Below are 19,727 nucleotides of genomic sequence, written 5' to 3' on the forward strand. Positions count from 1 at the left end.
ATTTTATTATTATATAAATATTTTTTTGAAAAAAAACAAAACCCCCCCCCCCCCCCCCCCCCAAAAAAAATAGCTTCATTTTCAACATATTGTCCCCACCCCGCTCTCCATGGTTATTAAGCTTTAACCTTAAGTTTCCCTTCTTTCTCATAATATATGATATATTCATCCCTTTCTTTCACCTCAAATCTCATATTTTTCTCTTAATCCATGGACTCCTCTTATCAAATTGTTGCCAAGTCCAAACACCGCAACTATTACTCTGCTTTCCCTTCTTGTTTTCGACGCCCTATTGAAGTGGCTGCCACCGCTCTTCCTCTGCCGCAGCCACCAGTTGCAGTAGCTACTAATCCCAATCTAGCCACCTCCCTCTACAACACCCACCTCGGCCTTTTTGCTTTAACTTGGTCACGCAACCTCTTCGGTAGATCTTTTCACATCCATTTCCTCCTCAATGGCCTCTCTTCTCCTCATGTATCCCCTTCTTTCCACCTCCACATCAAGCCTTTTGTTTTCTGGAAGAAACACGGATCTAAGAAGCTCGATAACAATGTTCACATCTTTTGGGATCTTTCCAAAGCTAAATTCGGATCTGGCCCTGAACCTCGATCTGGATTCTACGTCGCTGCTATCGTTAACGGAGAAATGGTTCTTCTCGTCGGTGATTTACCCAAAGAAGCTTATTCAAGGACCCGAGCTCGAAAGCCAGATAAGTATTCGAATTCGAACATGGTGCTGAGAAGGGAACATGTGTGTGGGAACAAACTGTACATAACAAAAGCAAAGTTTGGTGGAAAAGAGAGAGAAATCTCAATTGATTGCAGGATTGGGGAAGATCCAAGGTTGTATTTCAGTGTGGACAACAAAAGGGTGTTGCAGATTAAGCATTTGAAATGGAAATTCAGAGGGAATGAGAGAATTGAAGTAGATGGGGTTGGAGTAGTGGTGTCATGGGATGTGTATAACTGGTTGTTTGATGATGATGAAGATGGTTATGCTTTGTTCATGTTCAAATTTGAGAAATCAAGTTTGGATGAATTGAATAATGGAGTTGAGATGTGGTCCCAACAATCTTGTGGATTTGGGTTTGAGACAAAGATGATGAAGAAAGGTGTATTGAGAAGTTCATCATCTTCATCATCTTTGTCTTCGGCATCTTCAAGTTGTAGTAGCTCTGTAATGGAGTGGGCAAGCACAGAAGAAAATGAATTGAAGGATCCCTCTGGATTTTCTTTGCTGGTTTATGCTTGGAAGACCTGAAACTAACTTTTGACCTCATCCCATGTACTGTAAAATACATACATTAATAGGTGTATACAATTTTTCCACTCTCTAACATTGAATTGAATGCAACTCCTACTATTCTATTTTTGTCTTGATTGTTTAATCAATGTAATAACTGTAGAAAAATACATATTCTTCTTCATTGATTTTACCAGTGCTACTTTATTAGCTCACATTAATTCCCTTCTCCTCTAGGGCTACATCATTTTTGACTTAACAACATGAATATTAGAAAATTAAAGCGCTTTCTAATAAAGGCAAGTTCGTACCTAAGATTTTTGCGTGAAAGAATAGCATTCTTATTTTTTCTTAAACAATTTGAACAACTTAAACTTGATGTAACCCAAACTACGGAAAAAATAGTCTCTTTTGGCAACTCAACGCACAGTGAAAGTTACCAACATGATAGTCTTTGGTCATGTCGTCTTTAGTATAATCAGGTAGCACCTGCAAATTCATTATTACTTTTTTTTTTAATCAATCGTCTGAGCTTAGTATCACATTAAAGTCTCCACCCACAAGCCACGGGAGAGTATTATCCTCAGTAAGTTGTTCTAGTTCTTCACAAAGTTCTAGTCTCTCAAGAGCATCACATCTTGCATATACAACTGTAATCAGGATTTCCACATTACTTTTGCTAATTTTCACTATAAGGTGTTGCCCACTGTCCCTAACTACTTCATCTTTCCAATCATATACCCATATCTTAGATGCACAATTACAGTACGCATTTTCCATTCCCAGCTTCTCTTTGTATTGTTCTAGTTCTTGTGGTCCCTGAAATGGTTCCACAAGAGCTATAAAATTGCACTTATGTTTTCTATTTAGATCTCTTAGTCTCTCAAATGCCTTCTGAGATTTTACAGACATAATGTTCCAAAAGATCGCTTTTCCAATCATTGTGAAACTTCTTCCGACCTATCCCTACTACTCCTTGTTTTCACTTGTAATGGAAGTGAAGGTTGATTTGGTTTCCCCCAATCAATTTCTCACTTTCTTTAAAAAAAAAAAATTAATGAATTATACATTTTATCTTTATTACTTACTTTTTTGTCATCCTAATTAAAAGTAGAGAAAATCAACGTATAATTAAATATGGTTTTCTCATTTTTATATTAGTAATAAATAAATAAAAATATTCCTTCTGTCTTTATTTACTTATTCATATTTGACTTAATACACCTATTTAGAAAATAATAATCAACATTGTGAGTTTAATATTTAACCCTATTAATTGATAGAATTCTAAAATTAATTTACTCAATAAAGAGGTTCTACATTTTTCAAACTCATGAGTAACTCTCTAAATAAATTGAGGGTATAATAGACTAAATTTTTTTTTGTATTTTCTCAATTTATCAAAAATAACAAGTAAAAAAGAACAAATAAAAAATCAAAATTGAACAAGTAAAAAAGAGACAGGGGTATTGACTAATTCACATAAAAAAATTAAAAGTGTCTATCACACATACACACTCTAAAATTGGGATTGCTTAGATATACTTTCTTTTTATTTATTGAAAAGAAACTAAAGAAAAACTATTTATTGGATAAAAATTAACATTTAAAATTATTTAAGATAATAAATAAAGATATATTAATCAAAACACATAATTTTGAAAATGGTATGTTACAAGTAAATTGGTTCAGATGGAGTAGTGTATACTCTCTCCGTTCCATTTTATATGAGGTACTTTGACTCGGCACGGAGTTTAAGAAAGAAATGAAGACTTTTAAAATTTGTGGTCCAAAATGAATAATAGAAATTTGTGTGGCTGTAAATCATTTCATTAAGGATAAAATAAATATTTTATAATTAAATTGTTACTTTATATAGAATATGTCATTTTTTTTGGGACTGATTAAAAAGAAAAGTAAATCACATAAATTGGGACAGAGGAAGTAATTATAATGGAGTTGGGAAATCATGAATAGTTAATATGAAGATTATATAAATAATTATTTCTGTCCTAATACATTAACATAAATAAAAATGTATTATCACGGTGGACAAGTACTACGATGATGAATGGTGCATTTCTGCGATCTGATGAAATGATGAGTGTTGCAATTAGTATTTATTTATGAGTGTGTTCTTGAGATTGCCGTTGGACGTGGCCCCTTCATTTTATTAGTAGTAAGTATTAGTATTGTCTTCTTCCTTTTGGTTTACTCTTTACTTCATCCCATTTATATTAATTATTAATCACTTTTCTTTTATATCCATACGAAATAATTATAAATAAAAAATAATTTTATCAATTCAATTTATAAATTTTTTTTTGAAAATTTTACAAATAAATGCGAACACTTTAAAAGAAAAAAGTAATTACAAGAGTAATAAGTAATGTTTTATAAATTTAATAAAATGGACAAACTATTTTTAGTAAGATGATCAACTAATATAAGAAGAAACTAGTATTTATAAGATTTCAAGTATTACCATATTGCTTAGCGTAAAATAATTGATATTTTATAATATTAAGTTATTTAAATGATATTTATACGTGAGGTTTGGCAAAATGTGTAAAATTATTTAGAGAAAATGAATAATAGTTAAAACTCTTTTTATATGCTCCTTTGTCTCTATTTACTTGCCCATTTTTTATTTGATACACCTATTAAAAATAAAGTAATTGACTTAGTGAATTTATTATTTTACCTCTATTAATTAATAGAACTTCATAATCAATTTACTCATTTAAGAGGTTTTATCTTTTTGTCAAAAATAATAATTCTTAAAATAAATTAAGGATATAATAGATTTAAAAAAAATAAAAAATTCTTGATTTATCAAAAATAAAAAATTTAAAAAATAAAATTGGATAAATAAAAGAAAGTAATAGAATTGTAAGTTGTACAGTATAGGGTGTGTGGTGTAGTGAGTGGTGATAGGCTGGCTGGAGTTGTTTAGATTATGATTGAGATAGTATAGTATAGTAGGGAACAAGTGTTTGTTTTGGAGGAAAAGATTCCTGTTTTCCCGACCACTAGTACCATTTGGCATGCATCTTAAGGCCCTCTCTTTTATTTTTTTACACTTAATTTCCATTTTTATTTGCTTTATCAAACAGAATCCTATGACAATTCTTTTGTCATTCCCCATGTTTCACACCTTTAAACTTCTCAAACTTCTCCTCTCAAATATTTAAATAAAAAACTTATCTCGTGCTAATTACTATTCCCTCTACAATTATTAGAACTTTTTGTACGTAAATTGTTCAAGTTAGAAGAAAAGTGTTGAGCTTTTGTTTATATATATATATTCTTTATTTAAAAAGGTCCTTAACAACTTTATATTTTCCAATAGTTTACTAATTAGTATGAACTAGAGGGAGTACTTGAAAGTGCAAGAGGGGGGTGAATTGCTATTTTCCGATTTTTCCTTAAGAGTAGCTGACTTAAAGTGCCCTTTAGTCGACTACTGATAGCAAATAAGAGTTAATCAAAAACAGGAAAGTAAACTTGAGACAAGATATTTTTATACTGGTTGGGATCCAATGTGGATCTTACGTCCAGTCCCTTTGGGTTGCAAGGGTGTTCTCTTCAAGTTGTTGAACTTTTGGTGTGAGTACAGGGATGAGTGTAGACTGTTTACACTCAGTGTTTGTTTCACTCTAGTTTTGATACAAAGCCTTACCAACAATATTTTTCTTTCCTCTCTTTTTTGTTTACGCAGTAGAACTAGGTAATACAATGCTTGATAAAAGTAGAGAAGGGAATGTGAGATGATTCAGACTTGTTGTACACTTTCTTCTGCCAATCGAGCCTCCATTTATAGTGTTTGAAGTCTTGAATCTTTTCTGTGAAGAGATAGAAACCCAAGAGATTTGATCCTTGGAAAAGAAGGCAAGAGATCCTAATTTTCCAAGAATAAAACTGAAGACTGATTTCCAGTCTTGATTCTTGTTCAGCTTCCTTGATTGCCTATTTGATTATAGCCGTTTTATCTTCCTTAATTGATTGTAGGTTGTAGCCGTTGTGTTCTTCAGTTTGGCTTTTGAATATTTCTCTTCCTTGATCGAGTGTAAGTGATTCTTGTTCAGCTTCCTTGAATGTTGCTTTGGGTCGGAGCGGGACTCTTTGGGAAAAAGAACTTGAATAAGTTTGTTTTTCTGAAGGAGTCGTCATTTTCTATCAGGAATGCTATGTCATTTTCAATTCCGGTGTATTTCGGATGCTTGAAGGCCCCGCTGACACGAAGTGATTTAGAAAGATTCTTCTTTATCGATGGTGATCAGTCATGGTATCCATAGCCTTGCTTCTTTTTCGGCCAGGATCCTTTGACAAGTAATCTTAGTTGATTTGTGGGGATTCAGGAATGATTCTTTCCCTTTTTGGTGATACGTTTGCCCTGCAAGGAAATATGTTGTTTATCATTAAAACTTTACTCTAACAATCTCCCCCTTTTTTATGATGACAACATATAGTAAAGATACTTCCATGTTATAGTTGACTTGTATTGCTGAGAGTTGATTTGCTCCCCCTGAAAGAGTAAGAGGTAGTTGGCTAGTGGAGCTGAGTTCTTATCATGCTCTCCTTGAAGATATGCAGGAGTTTTTCTTTGCTATGCAAATAAAAATTCATATATCCAGCGATCCCAAAGGAGATAATAAAAGAGATAAGAAACAGAATAGAGAATCACAGTTATAAAAAGCAGTCAACACAACAAACTGATAGCATATAGATAAAGATAATTAATTCTCCCCCTTTGGCATCAGCAAAAAGGAAAGAATATAGAGTTTCAACAAAAAAACTAAACAACAGATAGTCTTACGATGAGCCGTATGCTCAACACAAAAGCAGTAAAAAAACACCACACAACAATCAACGGGGACACAAGAAATAGGTCAGAGTGTTGACTATACCAGTCGACATCTCTTCAAATCTGGAGGAAAGACAGGTGGAGATCGCCTTGGAGCTAGCTTGAACTTTGGTAGCAATTTTGATGGCTTCCTTTACGATTTGATCCAACCTGAGATGAATACGGGCAACATCAACACCTGTTTCCTTGGTGACATCCTTCACACTGTCTATCTTAAAATGGGCAGACAACAGGAGATCCTTCAGAGAGTCCACTTGCTCACTCATTGCAGTCAACTTGGTCATGAGATCAGAAACTTGAGCAACAGTGATGGCCATAGCGTGTAGCTTGGTATGCATCTCAACAAGGCCTTCAAGAGCAGCATTGGGCTTGGTAGTTGACACAGAAGTGGAGGAGGATGGTTTAGATTTCATAGGAGCATCATCCAAATCATCCGTATCAGTTTTGAGAACCCAAGAAGAGTCAGAGCGAGTAAAACCCATGCTAAGAAAATCACGTGAGTTATACCTCTGTTTAATAAGAACAGGGGAGAAGTCTCCAAGACACATGAAGTGTGACTCAAAGATACGAGTGATAATCATGCCAAAAGGAAGACTGGAAGGATCAGATATGACGTCAGTCATGGCAGAGAGAATAAAGGACAATAAATGCACTTTAACACCAGACACCAAACAATAAGCAAACATAGTGTCATGCTGAGAAAGCGTAGAATGAGAACCAACCCTAGGAAGAAGGGTGGTAGCTACAATATGGGCAATGACACGAGTCTCAAAGGAGAGGTCTTTAGGCCTTAGATGGGAAGGGATAGGCAGAGAGGGGTCAAGAATGATTTCACGCTTAGCTTGTTCAATAGAAACATCACAGTTAGAGGCCAATGGTTCTTTTGAGGGGCCATAATTTCAGAGCACCAAATACAAAACATAGTATCAAACTTTTTACGATCAAGAAAAAATCGCTTACCCAGAACTAAGGACTCAATTTCACCATCCTTAAGGGAGCGAAGATTAGCGTAGAACAGACGGATAAGAGGTTCATACACAACCATGGGAACAAAGAAAATCTTTGCCCAACCCTGAAACTCAAACAAGTTTTTAATATGTCAGTCTAAGGAGGAAAGAAGATCAAGATCAACAACCCTACCATGCACAAGGGTTTTATCTTTTAGAGAATGAAAATGAGATTCATGAAACGAGTTCCAAAAGTCCATCTTTGTATCAAGAGGACTGTCGAAATCGAATTTGAATTTCTTTTTAGAGGATTCACAATCGGGGGAATCAGAAGGAAGTTTACCGAAGGATGAAGTGACGGAGGCAGGGAATAGATCATTAGAGTCAGAGTCGATGAATATGGAGGCGGAGGCCTTTCCTTTGTTCTTGTGAGAGCTTTGCGAGTAACTGCATGAGTCTTTGCCATCTTAGAGAGAGAAACAAAGAAGAAGAATGAGAGAAAGAGAAAGAACACAAAAGAGAGATAAATAACGAAGGAGAGGGGAAGAGGAAAAGATATGACAAGACTAGACGGCGAGAAACGAAGAGAAGGTTAAGAGTACGAATAGATAGATGGCAAAAATAAAGAGGAGGATATAGAAGGAAATAGAAGAATGAAAGGAAACACAATATACGAAGCAACGCTCAAAATATGGAAAGGAACAAACAATTAATGTACGCAATAATTTTAACAATTTACATGATTCTCAATGATATTTAAAGATTTTCGAAGAGAACAAAATCTTTCTTCCAAAAGGAGTTTTGTAAAAATATAAGCAAGTTGAAAATCAGTGCTAATGAAAGAAATTTCAATATCTCCGTTTAAAACATGATCTCGAATAAAATGATGTTTTATGTCAATATGCTTAGCTCGAGAATGATGAATATAATTTTTTGATAAGAAAATAGCGCTAGAGTTATCACACATAATTTTGACAGGTTTAAAGATAAATCATAATCAGTTAATTGATGAACCATCCAAAGAATTTGAGCACAACATTGACCTATGGCAATATATTCAGCCTCTGTAGTCGAGAGAGAAACAGAGCTTTGTTTTATGCTATTCCAGGAAATTAAAGATTTTCCCAAAATTTGACATGTACCACTTGTGTTTTTCTTGTCATCCTTATCACCTGCATAGTCAACGTCAGAAAATCCATCAAGAGAGAAATTTTTCTCTTCTGGATACCATAAACCAATAGAAGTTGTTCCAACTAAGTAACGAATAATACACTTTACCGCCGTTAAATGAGATTCTTTAGGGGCAGACTGGAATCGAGCATACTTGCACATGCTAAAGATAATGTCTGGTTGACTGGCAGTGAGATAAAGTAAATATCCAATCATACCTCTATATTTAGTTTTGTCAACTTTTTTACCTCATCATCTTTGTCAAGAGAACACATGGAACTCATGGGAGTGCCTAATGCCTTTGAATTTTCCATGCCAAACTTTTGTATGAACTCTTTGCAGTACTTGGAAACGTACATTTCTCAGATTGATAGATTTGGAGTCCAAGAAAAAAAGTTAATTCGCCCATCATACTCATTTCGAATTCACTTTACATAAGGGTAGAAAATTTTTCACACAAAGAAATGTTAGCACTTCCAAAGATAATATCATCAACATAAATTTAAATAATAAGATTCTCAGAGGAAGACATTTTAATAAAAAGAGTAGTATCAATTTTACCACGGGTAAATCCATGATTTATAAGAAAGTTGCTGAGACGATCATACCAAGCACGAGGTGCTTGTTTAAGACCATATAGAGCTTTTGAAAGTTTGAAAACATGATAAGGAAAATTTGGATTTTCAAAACCAGGGGGTTATTTGTTGTTTTACGAAAACTTCTTCTTCAATAAACCCATTTTAAAAAGCACTTTTCACGTCCATTTGAAATAGTTTAAAACCTTTATAAGAAGCAAAGGCTAGAAGTAAACGGATGGATTCTAACCTTGCAACAGGGGTGAAAGTTTCATGATAGTCAACTACTTCCTGTTGTGAGTAACCTTGAGCCACCAATCGGGCTTTGTTTCGAATTACTTCTCCAAACTCATTTAATTTATTTATGTACACCCATTTGGTTCCAATGATAGATTTGTCATCAGGTTTAGGGACTAAGGTCCATACCTGATTTTTGTCAAATTGTTCCAGTTCTTCTTTCATAGCCTTGATCCAATGTTCATCTAGGAGAGATTCTTTTAGCTTCTTTGGCTCTAACTGAGAGATGAGTGCAACATATGTATCATTTCTTCTTGATGCTTGAGTTTTCGTACCTTCGCTTGGATTTCTAATAATAAATTTACTTGGATAATCTGGTTCACTTCTCCATTCATTTGGAACAAATTCGACTATAGGACCTATGGAGGGTTCTTCTATAGTCGACGTTCAGCACTGCTAGGCTCCCTTTGAGTTGATATCAAGAGTTGAGTATCTTCTTCATCAGTATTTATTCTTGTCTCAACAGATTTATTAGAATCATACAAAACAATATGAATAGATTCTTCAATATGTAGAGTACGCTTATTAAAAACTCGATAAGATCTACTAGAGTTTGAGTAACCAAGAAATTACCTTCATCGCTTCGTGCATCAAACTTACCGATATTATCTTTGCCATTGTTGTGAACAAAACACTTGCACCCAAATGGATGGAAGTAACTGATGTTGGGTCGTTTACCATTCCATAGTTCATAAGGTGTTTTTTTCAGAATGGGTCTGATTAAACATTGATTTAGCACATGACAAGATGTACTTACAACTTTTGCCAAAAAATTGTGAGGAAGAGAATGCTCGCCTATCATTGTTCTAGCCATATCCTGCAGTGTCTTGTTCTTTCGTTCCACAACTCCATGTTGTTGAGGTGATCGAGGTGAGGAGAAGTTGTAAGTGTACCCCTTCTCATTGCAGAACTTTTCGAACAAATTATTTTCAAATTCTCCTCCATGATCATTTCTTATGGATGTAATATAGCAACCTTTATCTCTTTGAACTTTTTCTCAAAAAAACTCAAAATTCTTGAAGGTATCATCCTTGTGAGATAAAAACATAACCCAAGTAAAATGAGAGTAATCATCAACTATTACAAACGCGTACCTTTCTTCACATATACTGGCAGTTCTGGTAGGTCCAAATAAATTCATGTGTAAGAGTTGTAGAGGTTTATTTGTGGAGACAATATCCTTACCAAAAAACAAGTTTCTAGTTTGTTTTCCCTTTTGACATGCGTCACATATGTGATCTTTGGAGTAATCCAGCTTTGGTAATCCAATGACCAGTTCATTTTTAGCTAGTTTCTCAACTAGTCGCATGCTCGCGTGACAAAGTGTCTTGTGCCAGATCCCGGGGTCATCAGACATTGATGCTAGGCAAATATGTTCTCCATTGTTTTTAATAGAGTCAAGAATGTACACATTCTTTTCTCTGCTTCCTTGTAATAGATTGTTTCCAGAAGAATCTTTTATCAAGCATCAATTCTTTTGAAAATGAACTTCTAGATTTGAATCACATAGCTGACTAATACTCAGCAGATTGTATTTGAGCCCTGTCACTAAATAAACATTTGAAAGATCACATGAATCATTGAAAGCGATAGTACCAATACCAATTACCGTTCCTTTTGAGTTATCACCAAAACGAATGTTTCCTCACTTGTATTCAACAACGGATTTGAATAAATTTTTATCTCTTGTCATGTGATTTGAATAGCCGCTATCTAGGTACCATTTTCCTTTTGATTTCCTGCGGTGTTTCAGCAAAACAAAATCATTATTTCCTTTTAGGTACCAAAATCTTTTTGGGTCCTTCAAGGTTAGAGTTATTTGGAGTTCTTTTGGGTTTCCAAACCCATTTAGATTAGTTATGAATTCTAAACCTGCAGTTGTAAGACACATGACTAGACTTCCCACAATAATGACAGATTTAGGAATATCTTCTTCAGGATTGGAGTCATTACTGTTAGCTTTTGCATCAGTCGACTTAAACGACTGGTTGCAACTAGAGTAATTTCCATTTGAAGAGTTTTTGTTGCTAGAGACCTTTTTAGAGGATGTTTTTGAAGAATTTGATTTCAAAGATTTTTCAAGAACAATTTTCAAATCAAATATTTCTTCATAAAGGAGATCTTTTTCAACTTGACTAACTTTCAATTTGATTTCCAAATTTCTTTTCTCATTTTGAATGTTTCTAAAATCAAAAAAAAATCTATTGAGGTCTGTCAGTGCATGATCTAATAGATTTTTCAAATCATTACAGTTGTTACATACCTCAGTGGTTGATTCTCCAATAGCCATGAAGCATATGTTTTCGATTTCTTCATGTTCATTTTCAGAGCTTTTTTCATCACTCCAGTTGCTTAGTGCTTTATTCTTTTGATTTCCTCTGGAGTAATTTTTCTTTGCTTCTGGACATTCGCTAACTATATGACCATATTTGCCACATTCATAGCATTTTCTATCGTTTCTTGATTGATCAGTTAGGTACTTTCCTCTTCCAAAATTTCTTCCTCTTCTATTGTTCCTGGATTTTCTGAAGGATTCCATTACTGATCTGATAATAAGAGCAATTTCATCTTCTGCTAACTCTTCTTCTCCTTTGCCTTCCAAATTTTCTTTGAATGCCACCGTTTTCTTTTTGGATTCTTCTTGGCCCTTTTTGTTGAGATGAGTTTTCTCAAAAGAAATTAGATCTCCTCTTACCTCATCATAGGTTACCGTATTTAGATTCATGCTTTCAAGAGCAACGACTTTGGCGTGCCATTGAGGTGGCAACCTTCGAAGGACTTTTCGAATATGCTCAATGGGAGGATATGTCTTTCCTGAAGCTTTGAGTTCGCCAATGATCTTACTCAGTCGGGCAAAGATGTTTTCAATAGTTTCTCCTTCCTTCATTTGAAAGAGTTCATACTCATATACTAGCAGACTGATGATAGTTTCCTTAACTTTATCAGTTCCTTCATAGGTAACCTCTAGTTTATCCCACATCTCCTTGGAAGTATCACAACATGATATTTTTTCATATTCCTCCCCACTAATAGCATTGTAGTGAACATTCTTTGCTTTGGAGTTTATTTGAATAACTTCCATACGTTCATCAGTATATTTCTCCAAGCTTGGAGTAGTAGAGGATTGACTTTCGTCTGAACTCTTCTAGATGGGAATTTGAATGTCACCAAGTTTGATAACTCTCCAAACCTTCACATCCTAAGACTTAATAAAGGTTTCCATTCTTACTTTCCAATGCGAAAAATATTTCCCATTAAAGTAAGGAGGTCTTGTTGGGAAATTCCTTCTTGAAATAGTGCTCCCATAATTTGTTGAGCCATGATGTTTTTCTCACCTGTTGTTAGACAATTTTTTTGTGAGACGAGGTTCTGATACCAATTGAAAGTGCAAGAGGGGGTGAATTGCTATTTTTTGAATTTTCCTTAAGAGTAGCTGACTTAAAGTGCCCTTTAGTTGCTACTGATAGAAAATAAGAGTTAATCAAAAATAGGAAAGTAAACTTGACACAAGATATTTTTATACTGGTTGGGATCCAATGTGGATCTTATGTGCAGTCCCCTTGGGTTGAAAGGGTGTTCTCTTTAAGCTGTTAAACTTTTGGTGTGAGTATAGGGATGAGTGTAGATTGTTTACACTAAGCGTTTGTTTTACTCTAGTTTTGATACAAAGCCTTACCAACAATATTTTTCTCTCCTCTCTTTTTAATTTACGCAATAGAGCTAGGTAATACAATGCTTCATAAAAGTAGAGAAGGGAATGTGAGATTATTCAGACTTGTTGTGCACTTTCTTCTGTCAATCGAGCCTCCATTTATAGTGTTTGAAGTCTTGAATCTTTTCTGTGAAGAGATAGCAACCTAGGATATTTGATCCTTGGAAAAGAAGGCAAGAGATCTTAATTTTCCAAGAATAAAGTTCAAGACTGATTTCCAGTCTTGATTCTTGTTCAACTTCATTGATTGCCTGTTTTATTATAGCCGTTATATCTTCCTTAATTGATTGTAGGTTGTAGCCATTGTGTTCTTCAGTTTTGCTTTCGAATATTTCGCTTCTTTGATCGAGTGTAAGTGATTCTTGTTCAGCTTCCTTGAATGTTGCTTTGAATATAGCCATTGTGTTCTTCATTGCTAGTTGTCGAGATATTTACCTTCCTTGATTTGTGCTTTTTGTGATTTTTGCATTCGGAGGATCTCTATCTAAATCCTTGATTGATCATGTCTCAATCAGGATCCTTTGATTGGTAATCTTCACTTGATTTGTGGGGATTCAGGAATGATTCTTTCCCTTTTTGGTGATACGTTTGCCCTGCAAGGAAATAGGTTGTTTATCATTAAAATTTTACTCTAATAATACTAAAATATGAAACTTCATGTAGACAACAAAGGTTTATTGATAAATTCATATTAAAATTTAAAATTCATGATAGGTTGACCAAGTTATCTTACTAGGCTAATAAAATTTGATTAATATTTAAATCAAAATTATATGATTTAAGTAAAGTAAAAATTACATTTGGATTAGTCCACTAAGTTGACAAAAAAAAACCAACTCATTCTCTTGAAGCCCACAGTCCTCTAAAATTACTTCGTTCAAAATACCTCTATAACCCTAGCTAACGCCTATATAAAAGGGGTCTTCATAAGACCAAAAGAATACATAAATACATAGAGAATCCTTGCTCTTCAGTGGTGATATGGAAGTCTTCTACATAAAAACAAATCTTGTCTCCAAGTGTTGAGCCGCAAGCATTTCATCAAATCAAGAACTAAGTAAAGTTCTTGAGTCGACGACCGTGAAGAGAAGAATAAGGGGATTACATCTATAACACTCAGATTTGGAAAGAAGAAAAATTTGCAGGTTTTCTAGAACTGGTGTTTGTACCGACGCACCCACCGATGGATCGTAGGTTCATTTACGGGCAGGCCGTAGGCGGCAAGTAAATATTTTTCAAAAAAGTCAAGTTCTAGTACCTTTTTTACGGTCCACCAGGATGGTTCATCATTTTATTCACGAGTCGTAGGTAGGTCTCATAGGTGATCCCAGACTTAGTAAAATTTTGAAGGTTTAAGTTGGGAATGACGAATGACATATACGGACTCGTACATGAGATTCATCAAAAATTGGTAAAATTTTAGATCCCAGTATTTGACCTACGACTCTTTGGGATGGTCTGTAAGTGGACATAGGGACCATAGGTATGAACTGTAGGTCGAGTTGGCATTTATTTTAAGAGGGACTTTTGGGTCTTTTTCTATATTCTAACTTAATACTATATCGTTTTACTTTCTATCCTACACCCTATAAAATGTTTTTAACCCCAAATTACCCAATTGAACTCATTCTCCTAAAATTTCAAAAGTTGATCAAGTTTTTCCCCAATATTTCTCTCTCTAAAGCGTGAAGAAGAAGACTAGGGTTTCAAGATCAAGTCTCCAAATTCACCATTTAATTGTGAGCTTTTGGCATCAAGGTATGGTAGTATTCATTCATGGAGTCCTTTCCTCCATAAGGTTCCTAAATTTTCCAATTTTACAAGTTAGAATATGCAATTAAAGTTAGAGTTTTATTCAATCTCATGTGTTCCTTTTGTAACAGCCCGTATTATGCATATGCTTGTTCTATTCATGTGATATTTGGCATAGCCGTATAGTATAGGTGAGGGACCATATTTCTTATATGATTAGCATTGGTTTAAACTAGCTCGGAAGGTAATGTCAGCCTTGCACGTTTCAGCATGGGTACAGTTAACTCCAATGGGAGTATTTAAACTCGAGACTGTAAGGTGGTAATTGAGCTTAAAGTGTAAAGTTAAGTGCTAAGTTAAAGCAAAAGGGATTAACATTTAGAAAATGGAATAACACAAGTGAGCTGCTTGCTTGACTTAACTAAGCTAGTAGGTGACAAGTAGGTGCATCACCTACTTTGACTTATTGACCAGTCCAAAGGACCAAGTAGGTGCATCACCTACTTGAGCTATATGGATTTAGTTAAAAAGGACAAGGTTTATGGATCAAATTGGGACTTTGCTAATGGACTCACTTGAGGCCCAAACAAAGTTAAATAAAAGGAAAATGAAATTTAAGCCTAGTAGCCAAATCTGCCAAGGCCCAATATATTTAAGCCCAAGTGAAAGCTAGTAGGTGCATCACCTAGTTTGACCTTTTGAGCTGCTTGATGTACATAAGCAGGTGCATCACCTACTTGACCAATTAGTGGGTGAAAATGGACCAAAAAGGGATGTTCTAGGGGATTATTTTTTTATGGTCAAGAAGGCTTCATATAAACCGTTTAAAGTGTAAAGTTAAGTGCTAAGTTAAAGCAAAAGGGATTAACATTTAGAAAATGGAATAACACAAGTGAGCTGCTTGCTTGACTTAACTAAGCTAGTAGGTGACAAGTAGGTGCATCACCTACTTTGACTTATTGACCAGTCCAAAGGACCAAGTAGGTGCATCACCTACTTGAGCTATATGGATTTAGTTAAAAAGGACAAGGTTTATGGATCAAATTGGGACTTTGCTAATGGACTCACTTGAGGCCCAAACAAAGTTAAATAAAAGGAAAATGAAATTTGAGCCCAGCAGCCAAATCTTCCAAGGCCCAATATATTTAAGCCCAAGTGAAAGCTAGTAGGTGCATCACCTAGTTTGACCTTTTGAGCTGCTTGATGTACATAAGCAGGTGCATCACCTACTTGACCAATTAGTGGGTGAAAATGGACCAAAAAGGGATGTTCTAGAGGATTATTTTTTTGTGATCAAGAAGGCTTCATATAAACCCAATTTGAGTTGATCTGTTCACTCACTTTAACTTACAAAATTCACAATTCACTCCAGCTCTCTCTCTCTTTTCTCTTAATAATTAAAACAGCAGCCTTAAAGTTCTTTCTAGGGTTCTTGAAGAAATCCTCATATCTGCAAACCAAGGTAAGAGAAACATTATAGATTTAGCTTAATTCTCCCATGGGAGATTAGAAAACATGTTATTCATGCTCAATTGTAAGTAGAAGGCAGAAGTTTCCACAAGCTACTGCTTACTTTCCTTAATTATTTAGATACTTTTCTCTTCTTCTTTTGGGTTAAGTGTGAAGGGAAGTTGAAGTTCTAGAGGAATTCAAGTTATAAGGAGAAGTTGCAGAAATTGAGGGAAGGTGACTGTTCCATTTTCTTCCTCTTTACGTATGAGTTTGAGTGAGGAATTATATGTGTGCAGTCTTAAAAAAACTTAAGGGGTGGTGAGTTCAATAATTGGTTGTATGATAAAGAATATTTGAGGCTGTTTTATGTGTATTGATGTTGGTGCAGCTTGGGTAATCTTGGAAAATGATATATAATGTGTATTGGGCAGAGAAGGAGGATGAGCTGATACACATTATTTAAGGGGGTGTGTGGGCTCATTACCAGTCAAAGTTAGTTACTATTTTACGAGGCTCAGGTGTGATAGATGCTAATATTAGTTTATCATGACTTACAGATTAACACCTAAAAGGGGAGGCTGAATCGTGATAGTTATATTGGTCAGAGAATAAGATATGTAAGGTTATTCAATTCAATATTCTTCGGCATGAAATCTGATACTTGAGATTAATATCAATAAGCGAATTTCCTAAGTTCTATTCCTAGTAAAGGAAACATAGTGGCAACGTATGATCTCCAAATAGCTAACAATATTTCCCCCCTCTTCTTAGTGTATACAATTACTTAATTATATGTTTAGTACTCTATACTTGTGTAATTATCCTCCTATGTGCTGGTATAGAAATGGTATTTGCAAAAGCAAGTTTGGTGAATCCTTGTCAGTTGAAGTCAATTGTGTCATTTAAGCTCACATGTAATGCATTGATGTTACATAGCTCCTTATGTCATTGTTACTGCCTTGAAGTATTATTTTCATGTCTTCTACTACTAGTCCGTAATTCCAAATATAAAAAATGATTATGACCACCAAAACAATAATCTCAAAGATTAAAGAGTCTAAGTAAAGCAATTTGTATAATTATGTGTGGCAGCTCAGGGGTGAAAGCCTAGCATAGGCCGATCCTAATTGATATAAAAGTGTGGCGTTCAGGGGCAAAATCCTAGCATGGGCCGATCCTAATTTGTGTAATTATGAGGACCGCATCCCAGGGGGTTAAAATGCCTAGCATGGGTCATCCTCTTCTACCACTGATCAGTTGGTCATTTTGTATCACATGCCTTATAAAGATCATAACACACAGAAAGGTAAAGACAAGAATGTAACATACATGATCCCACAAGAGTTAACAAAGGTGGTCTTCTGTTCTGATTTATGCACACATGTATTAACACTCGGTTTCATTCGAACTCTTATTTATATATATTAATGCCTTACATATTCAGTACATTTTCTCGTACTGACGTCCCTCGTGGGGGTGGGGGGATGCTGCATTTCATGCTTCAGGCACATGTACTTCAGCTTGTAGACCTCCTCAGTAGGAGCACACAACACTCAGCTACTTTTGGTGAGCTCTAGATTGATTCGTAGTTTTACTGAGTCCTTGGTAGATTCATTTTGGTATTGTATCGTAGTTAAGCGTAAGGCGGGGTCTGTCCCAACCTACTCTAAGGTTTTCTATCTTTTAGAGGTTTTGTAGACTAATGTTATGGTTTAGTTGCATTTTAACAAGTTGTGGTCTCAACGGCCAAGTCATGTATATAAGTTTTAGGTCTACTTTTGTTGGTTCGTATCGCTGCATCCTACGTGAACTTGTCACAAGATTGTCATAGTTATATCCATAGTTAAGCATAGGTTACATGCTGGTTCTCTCGGGCCTTTAGGGCATCGAGTGCCTGTCCGTTTTAATGGTAAGTGAGGCATGACAAAAGTGGTATCAGAGCAGGTCATCCTAGGTTGTCTACAAAGTCGTGTTTGTGTAGAGTCTTGCTTATGGATGTGTTGTGCACCACATTTATAAACAGGAGGCTATGAGACATGTATGAGTTGTTTCTTTTCTTGCATTTCTTAGATCGTGCGATAGAACCAATGTTGTAGGTGAATCGTATCTAACTTCTGAATTGCTTTATTATAGCAAAGATGCCGGTTACGAGAAGGAGTAATAGTACAGGTAAGCGAGTAGAGGTGGCTGGCTAAGAAGGGACCAACCAACCACCACCTAATCAAGCTGTTCAAAGTGAGGCTCAAGATGAGTCTCTATCACAGACTTCCCCGACCCCTCCATCTCTAGAAGATCTAAAGAGGGAAGCTGCACCTCAAGAACCCACTATTAATGCTACCGAGCAAAATTTGAGAAATGCAGTCCAATTATTGACTCGTATAGTTGCTGGCCACGGCCAAAGGCAAGAAGGTCCAGTTGCAGGTACTAGTGGTGTAGACAGAGCAGTTGGCACACGGATACGTGACTTCCTTAATTTGGACCCTCTATCATTCACCGGGTCAGATCCTAATGAAGATCCATAGGACTTTGTAGATCAAATCCAACGCACTTTGGATGTTATCCATGTAAGTGGTAAAGAAGCACTTGAGCTAGCAGCATATAGATTAAAGGGTGTGGCTATATTGTGGTATGCAGCTTGGATGCAATCTAGGGAAACAGTTGCACCTTCAGCTACGTGGAAAGAGTTCAAAAAGGCATTCCTTGACCATTATCTGCAATTGGAGATCCGAGAGGCCCGTGTAGATCAGTTCTTAAATCTCTACCAAAGAAGTACGAGTGTGAGAGAGTACAGTCTCAAATTTAATTCCTTGGCCTGGTATGCTCCTAATGTAGTAGCTACTATGGAGGATAGAGTTCATCGATATGTGGATAGATTAGATTCATATCTGGTTAGAGACTGTACCATTGCTTCGTTGAATAAAGATATGGATATAGCAAGGATGCAAGCTTTTGCGCAAAAGTTGGAGGATCAAAGGCAAAGAAGAAGGACACAAGAGTCAGAAACAGGGCATTCTAAGAGGGCCAGATCCATGGGTCAGTTTATACCATCCCAAGGAGAGTTTAGGCCTCGGTTCTTTAACAAACCGCCTAGTCCTTCATCTTCCTACTCTACAGCTAGTGCCCCACCTCGATTTCAAGAGTCTAGAGGCAATCAGTTTGGGCAAAGAGGTGAAAGCCAAAGTTCACGAACAGTGGGGTACCAAGAGTAGGGAAGTATGAGCCAATCAACGCCTCCTCGACAGTCTTGTAAACAATTTGGAAGGAATCATCTAGGTGCATGTAGGTTTGGGACAAATGTTTGTTTTTGGTGTGGTATATCGGGTCATCTGATGAGAAATTTCCCTCATAGAGGTGTGGGTAGTGTGGCACAACCTACTAGATCAGTTGCTGCATCATCATCATCAGCACCTTCTTTGGGTAGGGGACAGATGCCTACTGGTCGTGGTAGAGGATCTAGGGGAGCAACTAGTTTTAGTGGAGTTTAGAATCGCACATACGCTCTAGGGGATCGACAAAATTTAGAAGCCTCGTTGGATATGGTTACATGTACATTGTCCATCTTTTCACATATTGTATATGCATTAATTGATCCGGGGTCTACACTATCGTATGTTACTCCATTGATTGTTGAAAAGTTCAAAAGAACATCAGAATTATTAGTGACGCCATTTGAAGTGTCTACACCGATTGGTTAGTCTATATAGCTAGAAGGG

General features: G+C 35.8%; 1 protein-coding gene across 1 annotated transcript; it reads left to right on the forward strand.

The window, feature by feature from the left end:
* The first annotated feature begins 75 nt into the window (after nt 1-75).
* On the forward strand, nt 76-1,435 carry LOC102585370 (uncharacterized). Its single transcript, XM_006366453.2, has one exon. It carries the CDS (start codon nt 211-213, stop codon nt 1,258-1,260), a length of 1,050 nt encoding a protein of 349 aa, XP_006366515.1. The 5' UTR covers nt 76-210; the 3' UTR covers nt 1,261-1,435.
* Nucleotides 1,436-19,727: the final 18,292 nt, after the last annotated feature.

Source organism: Solanum tuberosum, unplaced genomic scaffold, assembly GCF_000226075.1.
Source record: "Solanum tuberosum cultivar DM 1-3 516 R44 unplaced genomic scaffold, SolTub_3.0 scf00650, whole genome shotgun sequence".
Taxonomy (NCBI): domain Eukaryota; kingdom Viridiplantae; phylum Streptophyta; class Magnoliopsida; order Solanales; family Solanaceae; genus Solanum; species Solanum tuberosum.

What these genes read in the sequence shown, in the direction of transcription:
- LOC102585370 (XM_006366453.2), top strand. Translation starts at nt 211, where the DNA reads ATGGACTCCTCTTATCAAATTGTTGCCAAGTCCAAACACCGCAACTAT.